General features: G+C 43.1%; 1 protein-coding gene across 1 annotated transcript; it reads right to left on the reverse strand.

The window, feature by feature from the left end:
* Positions 576-2,004, reverse strand: LOC108637089 (transcription initiation factor TFIID subunit 4-like). The gene is made up of 3 exons (XM_018054720.1): positions 1,992-2,004; positions 1,165-1,802; positions 576-1,056 (listed from the first exon to the last, which is right to left on the reverse strand). The coding sequence occupies exons 1-3, from the start codon at positions 2,002-2,004 to the stop codon at positions 925-927; spliced, it is 783 nt and encodes a 260-aa protein (XP_017910209.1). The 3' UTR covers positions 576-924.

Here is an 11,002-nt window from a genome sequence, read left to right on the forward strand (position 1 = left end):
CACAATAAAATAGCAAACATCTAATCCCTTAGACCATAACTATCAAGCACCCAAAATTTGCACACATTTTTACCAAAACCTATCATAAGCAATGATGACAACTATGAACAATCAAGCAATACCTATTTCTAGGAAATCAGAATCTGACTGCAATCAAACAAATCCCATCATTCCATCTTAGAAATCATTAAGGTTCTCATGCTACTTTTCCAAATAGAACACTTCATCAGGTATAAAAGTCAACCTTAATGTCCGTCAAAATCTGCAATTTAAGTTACCACAATAACATTTCTCAGTACACTATCATGACATCACTTGCCTTTTTAAAGCATTTACTATTAAGACTGCTCTGGGGTTTGACAAATCAGACACAGAACCAATTAAAAACAAAACCCAAAAACATTCCAACTGAATTCTTCGAAAGTAAAGACAGCCTAAATAAAGACCAAAATAAACCTAGTTAATGGGGAACTCTTAAAAACAAACTGCAACCCGGGTCAGCCAAAATTATAAAAATACCATCCCAAACTCAGCACACGGACAGACCAAGTGTTAATTATAATGGGCTGGCAAAAGTTCCCCTGTCAACGACAGGAGGGCAGGTAAGGCCTGCCTTTGCATCAATGCAGAGACGGAAAGATGTATAACTGAAGAAAATTAACTACTGAACAAAATGATTGCGAGCTAAACTGCCAAACTGCAAAACATCGAGTTAATTTTCTGGGCTGGCCATCTCCAGGAAGAAAAATGACTTTTTAAATTTAAATTATTCCAGTAGGATCAAAAAGCGGCTTAAGGGCCCGGCCAGAAAAAGAAAGGGAAAGTTTGGAGGCAGCGTCTAAGGAGGGTGGTGGAAGTTCCACAGCCGAAATCCCAAGAGGGGCGAGAGGGGCGAGAGAGGCGAGAGCGGCGTCGCAGCCGCGGCTAGGGTCGAAGAGTACAGCTGCCAGCCCGGATCCCGGCGGGAGAGTGAGAAGGAAGAGGAGGAGGTGGTGGCCGGGAGGAATGGAAGCTTCGGCGCTGGTCAGTTGTGACCGAAACTCCGCCGGCTTGGGCCTGGGAGGAGACAGAGGGGGTGGGGTCTCGGTCCTCCCTCCACGGGAAGTCGGGGCGAGGGTGGGCCGCGAAGCGCTGGGGGCCGCGTGGGGCCGGCCCGACACCTACCTGCGGGTCCCGGGCAGCCGCCCCAGAGCGAGGCCTAGTGCATCGCCGCCGCTTCCAAGCCTCCACGTCGCGCCGAGGCTGCTGCTCCGCGGCCGCCGCCGCCCGGAGCCCGGCTGGGCCCGAGCCCGGCTTCCCGCCCCCGCCCCGCGCCGGCTGGCCCGTCGGCCGGGGGAGCACAGGGCCGCCCTCTCCAGCCCAGCTCCGCTCGGGGGTGAGAGGCGGCAGCGGCGGCTCCCTCACGTCTCTCCCGGGTGTCTTGTCAGCCAGCAGTTTCCCCCGGGTCCGCAGCGCCGCCTCCGCCGCTGCTGCCACCGCCTCTCCCACATCCCCGGCCTCCAGAGGAGCCGCCGCCGCCGCCGCCGCCGCCGCGCCGCGACCACTACCCCTAGCGATTCTGTTCCCTGCTCTACTGCTTCTCCTCACCCCGCCCGCCCGCCTCGGTCTGGCTAGGTCCGGGGAGACAGTGCCGGAGGCCGCCGCGAGGCCGCCGCAGCCCCCAGCCCACAATCCACCGCGCGGCTCCACCGGGGCGGGAGGCCGCGGCCCGGGCCGGGGGGAGCGCTTGCCCTCTCGGGAGAGGGCCGGGCCTGGAGCGGGCGCCGCCGGCGTTACCCCGGAGCGGGGAATACCCCGCGCGGCTGCTCAGCGCCTCCTCTAATCTCTACTAACTCCCCAGGAGAGACAGAAACCCACGCTGAACTCGATTTTTCCCTACGACCCCTCCCCCACCCCCAGGTGCTCTCGGCTGCAGCCAGGTGCCGCTTTGCCGCCTTCCCGGGTCGGTATGCGACCCCTCAGGGTGGCCCTCGCCCAACCCCTAGACCAACCGACACCAAACATCCCTCAATCACCCAGCACCTATTAAAGTAGATACTTCCACAACATTCCACCTGTCCTTTCACCCCTTGAAAGTGAAGGCTATTCAGAGTATCCCGGTTAAGTGTCCTTCGAAAGGTTTAAGGTCGCCCCCTCCCCAGCAATCCACTGGACTCTGGAAACAGTGCACTCCCTATGGAGGCCTTCTCCCACCAAATCCCAAGTTTTCCCAAGTTCCAGGCCTTCCTCTCAGGCACCTATCACACTCCTCTAGCCGTGGAATCAGTGCTTCCTGCTCTTTGACTGAAATACTTGAAGAGTGTGTGTGTGTGTGTGTGTGTGTATTATTAATACCTCCTCACTATGATTCTCAACAGTAATCCAATTTAGCCTGGTTTCCGAGGGCTGGTGACCTTAATCCAGTTAATAGAATCCACAAGAAAGAGAATGTGTTAGGATACATTTTAAAAGAGAGAAAAGGGCCTTTTGAATGCTTATTTTATCACGTAGTGTGTTTCATGTGTTTTATCAAATCAAAAGTGAAAATGTAACTCTTACCGTTGGAGATTGGAAAAAAAAAGTTTCCAATTTCACTTCTAAGAAGTCATTTTGAAAACTGCAAACATAACTCTTTGTGAAATAGTATTTTACCCACTAAAGAGCTAAAGTTGGGGGAAGGGAAAGACAATAGAGAAGAAAGCAACAAAAATAGTTGAGAGGAAATTCTTACTTTATATTGTTCTAAATTCAATTCTCTACAATTTTGTAATGAGAACAGTAATCTCCAACATTAACTAAATTTAACTATAATAAAGAAATCCTCCTAAATCCTGGATAAAACCAGATGAGTTTACATTACACACATCACATACATTACACAGGAAAGACTCACCAAATTTCACCAAAGGCCAGAGAGGAAAATAATTCACTTTAAATCTAGAATCAGTTCATAGATTATACTATGAAATGGATGCAACAAGTTCCTATATTTTGAAACCACATCAGGAAACCAACAGTAGTTCAAAAGCTGCCTTATACCCAGTGGTTTGGCCTTTTAAAAAATATTTGCACTTATACCCGACCTTGCTCTGAAAAAGATTCCAGGTTGCCATAGTTGGCACTTGGGTTAGAGAATAGCTATGAAGTATCTCTCAGACACTAGCACAAGACAGACAGGTTTGCCTTCCTCATCATCCATTTGTAGATAACAAACCATAGGAAGAAAATACATGTTGAGTATTGCACTTAGTTCTTTCAGGGATCCAGCATGCTTTTATTTTTACTAATCCACAGAACAGTTCATAATCATGAATCTAAATCTAAAACTAAATGCTGATAATCAGGTTTGCCAAAAACATAACAAAAAACTATTAACTGGCTAAGGAATTTAATTTAGAAGTAGGTATATTTCAGATTAATATGTTCACTTGTTATCCCTTAAATCATTGCAGTATTGAAAGGACACAAGGGACCAAGAGACTCAGGTTTGATCCTTGGGTTGGGAGATCCCCTGGACTAGGAAATGGCAACCTACTTCAGTATTTGTGCCTGGAGAATTCTATGGACAGAGGATCCTGGTGGGCTATAGTCCATGGTGTTGCAAATAGCTGGACACGACTGAGTGACCGCATGCACACGAGTATGAGCTATGGAGTAAGTTAGAGAACTTGAATGGGTTTTCATTTGATAGGTTTAAGGTTTGCTGTTTAGAAAAAGAGCTTCCCAGGTGGCTCAGTGGTAAAGAATCTGCCCCAATGCAGGAACGTGGTGGGCTACAGTCCATGGGGTATTGAAAATCATTGCCAAATTGAAAACAAATGTGTAGAGATATGTGATTAGTATTAATTTCCAGAAAGCACAGATCACAGAAAATTAAGAATAACTGATAGCAATCATTATTGCCCTCAAATGAAGCAAATATCAAGTCAATATTTAGCTACCCTATTACTAACAGTGTATCTGGCATTATCTTCATTAAACCTGTTGAGAATTATGAATGGTGATAGTCACCAGGGTCAGATATTCTCATTAGATGGAGAATGGGCAAATTTTCTAATGCTGCAACACCTATGAAAGGCCTATGTCATGTTTGCTATATGCTCAGCACATATTTGTGTATGGGGCAATTGTGAGACTAACATGTTTCTCAATCAGTGAATACCATTTTTAATGATTTGTTTGACAGGCTATACTTTCATATGCCAATATAAATACAGAAGGGAAAGGGAACATAGTTGTAGGAACAATCAGAAAAATAATTTTGCAGTTTAGTTAGATATGAGCACTAGCCCCTCTTTTCTCTACAATGTATGTACACACTCAGTCACATCCAACTCTGGGACCCCATGGACTGTAGCCCACCACGTTCCTGCACTGGGGCAGATTCTTTACCACTGAGCCACCTGGGAAGCTCTTTTTCTAAACAGCAAACCTTAAACCTATCAAATGAAAACCCATTCAAGTTCTCTAACTTACTCCATAGCTCATACTCGTGTGCATGCGGTCACTCAGTCGTGTCCAGCTATTTGCAACACCATGGACTATAGCCCACCAGGATCCTCTGTCCATAGAATTCTCCAGGCACAAATACTGAAGTAGGTTGCCATTTCCTAGTCCAGGGGATCTCCCAACCCAAGGATCAAACCTGAGTCTCTTGGTCCCTTGTGTCTCCTGCATTAGCAGGTGGATTCTTTACTACTGTGCCAACTAGGAAGCCCCTAAATATGTATAATTACATTGTGTGTTTTTCTGTTAATATAACTTACCATTGGTACAAAGTCAACATGCATGCAAGCACTAAAAGTATTATGCTGGTAGTAATTTCATCAGGGTTTGATTTTTTGATCCAGTGCCCTGAATTATTTGATCCATCATGTTTCAGCTGTTCTAAGATGTAACAGTGTTTTAAAATCACAATTTATAGCATGATAAAACTTGAAACTATGTTTTAATATCCCTTCATATCTAATGTGGGACTATTGGAAAACTTTCCAGTTTACTTTGAGTATGGTATAAGATAGTAAAACTAAATGTGTGGATAAGCAACAGAAATGTTATAATATCTCATGTGATAATAATATACTCAATAATTGTTGGGACTATATAATTTTTCAATATATCATCATTGCTTGCGTCTTCTAAATCAGCTGCTTGATTACTTTGGAAACAATTATTTAACTCTATTAAACTGCCCTGTTACATTTATCTTTCATGCTGATATTCCAAATTTTCATTTGATTACCATAAAAATAGCAACTACCATTTACTAAGAATTTACTGTTCTCCAAGATAGGGAAAACTAAGGTAGCATGGTGTATGAGTCTTCTGTTACTGTGTGCAAATTACCACAAAGTCAGTAGTTTAAAATAACACATACTTATTATGTTATAGTTTCTGTGAATCAGGAGTCTGGGCACAGCCTAGCTTGGTCTGATGCTCAGGGTCTCATAAGGCTGCAATCAAAATATCAGTCAGGCTGCGTTCTCATTTGGAGCTTTGACTGGGGAAGAATCTGCTTCCAAGGTGATGCATGTTGTTGGCAAAATTCCTTTTCTTAGGATTGTACGAGAACCATAGTTTCTTGCTAGCTGGGGACTGCCCTCAGCTCCTAGAGGCCTCCTGCAATTCCTTGCCATATAGGTTTTATCATTACAGCTGATTACTTCATCCAAACAGCAAGGAGGGTCTCTAAACTCTCTAAAGAGAGTCACCTAGCATTATATTCTATCTTCACCATGATGATATTCTATCTTCACCATGTTCTATGGGTTAGAAGCAAGTTACAAGTTTTGCTTACACTCAAAAAGAGGGGATTACACAAAGTTGTGACTATCAGGAAGTGGGAATCATGGGGCTACCTTGGAATCTGTCTACCACCTGCAGTGATTAATTTGACAGGCTTTGTAATTTAAGTCTGGGTTTTCAGCTCTGCTTTGACACTTTATGTGATTTTGATCTCAATTTCTAATCCTTTATTTCTTCATCTGCCAATTAGGAGTAATATTTTCTTGGCAGTTTATTTTTCTCCTGAGTAAAGTGAGGATAATAATAAAGCTGTAAGGATTAAATGAACATTTTAACACAGTAACTAATAACATGAAAGACTGAAAACATACTTGCTAGTTTTCTTCCTCTTCCCTCCTTTTTAAAATTTTGATCTTGGTCTACTAGAAGTTCCCATTGTTATTTCTACTTTCAGTTGCTACTTTGTTAGCCTATGTTCAGAGTATGTGTATGTGTGTGTGTATACCTGTGTCTGTGACTGTTGTTCAATCACAAACTCGTGTCCAACTCTTTGTAACTCCATGGACTGCAGCACACCAGGCTTCCCTGTCCTTCACTATCTCCCTGAGTTTGCTCCAATTCATGTCCAATGAATCAGTGATGCTATCTAACCATCTGATCCTCTGACACCCTCTTCTCCTTTTGCCTTCAGTCTTTCCCAGCATCAAGGTCTTTTCCAACAAGTTGGCTCTTTGTGTCAGGTGTCCAAAGTATTGGAGTTTCAGCTTCAGCATCAGTCCTTCCAATGAATATTCAGGACTGATTTCCTTTAGGATTGACTGGTTTGATCTCCTTGCAGTCCAAGGGACTCTCAAGAGTTTTCTCCAGCACCATAATTCGAAAGCATCAATTCTTTAGTGCTCAGCCTTCTTTATGATCCAACTCTCACATCCATACATGACTACTGGAAAAACCATAGGTTTGACTATACAGACCTTTGTCAGCAAAGCAAAGCTTTTTAATAACACTGTCTAGGTTTGTCATACCTTTCCTTCTAAGGAGCAAGCATCTTTTAATTTCATGGCTACAGTCACCATCCACAGTGATTTTGGAGCCCAAGAAAATAAAATCTGTACCTGTGTTTGCTGCTGCTGCTGCTGCTGCTGTTAAGTCGCTTCAGTCATGTCCGACTCTGTGCAACCCCATAGATGGCAGCCCACCAGGCTCCCCCATCCCTGGGATTCTCCAGGCAAGAACACTGAAGTGGATTGCCATTTCCTTCTCCAATGCATGAAAGTGAAAAGTGAAAGTGAAGTCGCTCAGTCGTGTCCAACTCTTCGCGACCCTGGAGTGCAGCCTACCAGGCTCCTCCATCCATGGGATTTTCCAGGCAAGAGTACTGGAGTCAGGTGCCATTGCCTTCTCCAGTACCTGTGTTTAGGGGCATACAAAACTAACTCTAGTATCAATACCTTTAAAAATAGGACTATATTGCAAAATGTTATCTCCTAACTTCAACTAAGCAAAATTAAAAATGGATAAATACTTGATATTAGAAAGATAATTATCAAACATGGAGGCTTTGAGAGTTTAGAGAACTTTGTTGGGATTGTCTTCCCCCTCCCTCTGAATCATATTAAATATGCATATGGTACAGAAGGACACGTTTACATAGTAGTCTTCATGCACTTGGAGTTTTCATCTTAGCTCTGCCACTTTCTGTCTGAGTTACTTCAGGCATGTTAATCTCTCTAAAGCTCAGTTCCTCATTGGAATAATGATAGTACCCACTTCACAGACCTCCTAAAGTATATTTAAAATGTATTTAAATAGCATCACATAGTGCCTAGCCCATAGTCAGTACTTAAAAACGTTAGATATCCTACCCATTATTATAATCTTTACTATCTCATCATTGTTAGGAAAGCTGTGTTAATGAAAACCACAGAACAGGAAGCAGCAAGACTTGACTATGAATGAAGTGAGTTAAGTAAGGCACGAGAAGTCAAAAGATCTCAGAACTTCCCGTAAACCAAAGGGCTGCAAGGAAGATAGGTGGTCAGAAGTATGAAAATTTGCAAATCAGAAGTTGGACAAGTAGGAACTAGAGCCAAGGTAAGACTGTGAATTCTCAACCAACCTGTGAGGAATGTAACTTAAGACATCAGCAAGAGAAGGGCATGTGAAACAGATAATTCCTACCTCAAACATGAAGTCTTTTATATATTACACTTCCTCCTGGAGCAGGAGTCAACCATAGAGCATATCTATTTGCATTTGGAACAGGAAACACATGAGTCCTTTAATATCAGAAAATGGTTAATAAATTGTTGAATAGCAATATAGCAATGAAAGTGAAAGTCACTCACTTGTATCTGACTCTTTGTGACCCAGTGGACTGTAAACCACCAGCCTCCTCTGTCCATGGAATTTTCCAGGCAAGAATACTGGAGTGGGTTGCCATTTCCTTCTCCAGGGGATCTTCCTGACCCAGGGACTGAACCCAGGTTTCCTGCATTGCAGGCAGATTCTTTACTGTTTGAACCACCAGGGAAGCCCCAGTAGAATATAGCAATAAAAAATATGGCCATATCCTGACAAACGTAAAATTATTTTCAAATTGGGCCATTTCCCTAGAGAAGTAGTTATATATATAGTATCTAATCCACCCCATTATAATATTTTTTTCTTATGTTGCTCTATTCAGTACTGAGTCTTTTCTTTATGGAAGCTTTGTGTAACAAACTAGTTATGTTTCCAGGACAGGATTTTCTGTTGTTGCTGCTATTGTACTCTTCAAATATCCTACAGAATCTGGAACAAAGTACTACAAAGTAGACTTTCAATAAATGTTTTTTGAATTAAAAAATAAATATGAATTATTCCCCCTTCAGTTCAGTTCAGTCACTCAGTCATGTACGACTCTTTGTGACCCCATGAATCACAGCATGCCAGGCTTCCTTGTCCATCACCAACTCTCAGAGTTCACTCAGACTCACGTCCATCAAGTCAGTGATGCCATCCAGCTGTCTCATCCTCTGTCGTCCCCTTCTCCTCCTGCCCCCAATCCCTCCCAGCATCAGGGTCTTTTCCAATGAGTCAACTCTTCACATGAGGTGGCCAAAGTACTAGAGTTTCAGCTTTAGCATCATTCCTTCCAAAGAAATCCCAGGGTTGATCTCCTTCAGAATGGACTGGTTGTACCTCCTTGCAGTCCAAGGGATTCTCAAGAGTCTTCTCCAATACCACATTTCAAAAGCATCAATTCTTCAGCGCTCAGCCTTCTTCACAGTCCAACTCTCATATCCATACATGACCACAGGAAAAACCATAGCCTTGACTAGACGGACCTTAGTCGGCAAAGTAATGTCTCTGCTTTTGAATATTCTATCTAGGCTGGTCATAACTTTTCTTCCAAGGAGTAAGCATCTTTTAATTTCATGGCTGCAATCACCATCTGCAGTGATTTTGGAGCCCCCCAAAATGGCATTTAGTTTAATGAAAAATAATAATTCATGAAAGTAATGGATGACCTTGAAATCATACTTGATTCTTTCATATTCCACATCTACCATGTCAAAAAATCCTATTAGCTCACCTTCAAAATATATCTTGACTGAACATTTCTCACCATTCACATTGCATCCACCCTAGTCCAAGCCATCTTGCCTATGGGCCACAAACTACAGCTGTTGTGCTATATACTGCTCATTACAGGAAGCACCATTCACAGACATAACAGGTGAATGATGCTTCTTGGAGTTGTGTAATGCAATGATCCTACTTGCCTGGATTACTGCAAAAGTCTCCTAGTCTTTGTCCCCTACCAGCTTATTGTCAACATAATAATCAGTTTGACCTTCAGTTCAGTTCAGTTCAGTCACTCTGTCGTGTCTGACTCTTTGCGGCTCCATGGACTGCAGCACACCAGGCCTCCCTGTCCATCACCAACTCCCGGAGCTTACTCAAACTCATGTACATTGAGTTGGTGATGCTATATCAACCATCTCATCCTCTGTCATCCCCTTCTCCCACCTTCAATCTTTCCCAGCATCAGGGTCTTTTCCAATGAGTTGGTTCTTCACATCAGATGGCCAAAATATTGGAGTTTCAGCTTCAGCATCAGTCCTTCCAATGAATATTCAGGACTGATTTTCTTTAGGATGAACTGGTTGGATCTCCTTGCAGTCCAAGGGACTCTCAAGAGTCTTCTCCAACACCATAGTTCAAAACCATCAATTCTTCAGCACTCAGCTTTTTTTATAGTCCAACTGTCACATCCATACATGACTACTGGAAAAACCATAGCCTTGACTAGACAGACCTTTGTTGGCAAAGTAATGTCTCTGCTTTTTAATATGCTGTCTAGGTTGGTCATAACTTTTCTTCCAAGTTTGACCTTGCTAAAACTTAAATCAGGTCATATCATGTCATTCCTCTGCTTAGAACACACCTGTGGCTCTATCTCATTCACAGTAAAAGATAAAGTCCTGACAAGGTCCTAGTTGATCTCATACCACTCTTACCTCTCTAACTTTATCTCCTCCTGCTCCCCCCATTTCTCACTCTGCTCTGGTCATATTGGGCTCCTCACTGTTCCTGGGATGCCAGGCATGAGCCTGCCTCAAGAGCATTTACACTTACTCTTCCCTCTGCCTGGAAATCTTTTCCCTCAGATATCCATATGGTTAATTCGCTCACCTCCTTTGGGTCTTTATTCAGATCTTACCTTCTCAGTGAGACAGTCTATGACACCCATATTTCTTATTGCAACATGATGCCCTATGTGTTTTTCCACTTCTCCTTAGTCTTTATTATCATATAACCGACCCATATATTTTACATATTTATTGTCTTCCCTCATGACGACAGAGAGTTTTATCTGTTTTGTTTATCACTTTACCCCTCCCCATACCTGGAACAATGCCTGGTGCGAGTTGAGAGTTCAATATATACTTGTTGAAATAATGAACAGAAGATAAAGGCAGACTAGTGCTTATAAACCACTTTTTTCCATATATTAAGCAGAATTTGTAACCAATTAGTCAAATGATTTTTCAAGGCTTGCCACTGATATGTTTGGAGAAGGAAATGGCAACCCACTCCAGTATTCTTGTCTGGAGAATCCTGTGGACAGAGGACACTGATGGGCTGCTGTCCATAAGGTCACACAGAGTCGGACACGACTCAAGTTACTTAGCATGCATGCATGCATTGGAGAAGGAAATGGTGACGCACTCCAGTATTCTCGCCTGGAGAATCTCAGGGAAGGAGGAGCCTGGTGGGCTGCCATCTATGG

Source organism: Capra hircus, chromosome 11 (assembly GCF_001704415.2).
Source record: "Capra hircus breed San Clemente chromosome 11, ASM170441v1, whole genome shotgun sequence".
Lineage (NCBI taxonomy): Eukaryota > Metazoa > Chordata > Mammalia > Artiodactyla > Bovidae > Capra > Capra hircus.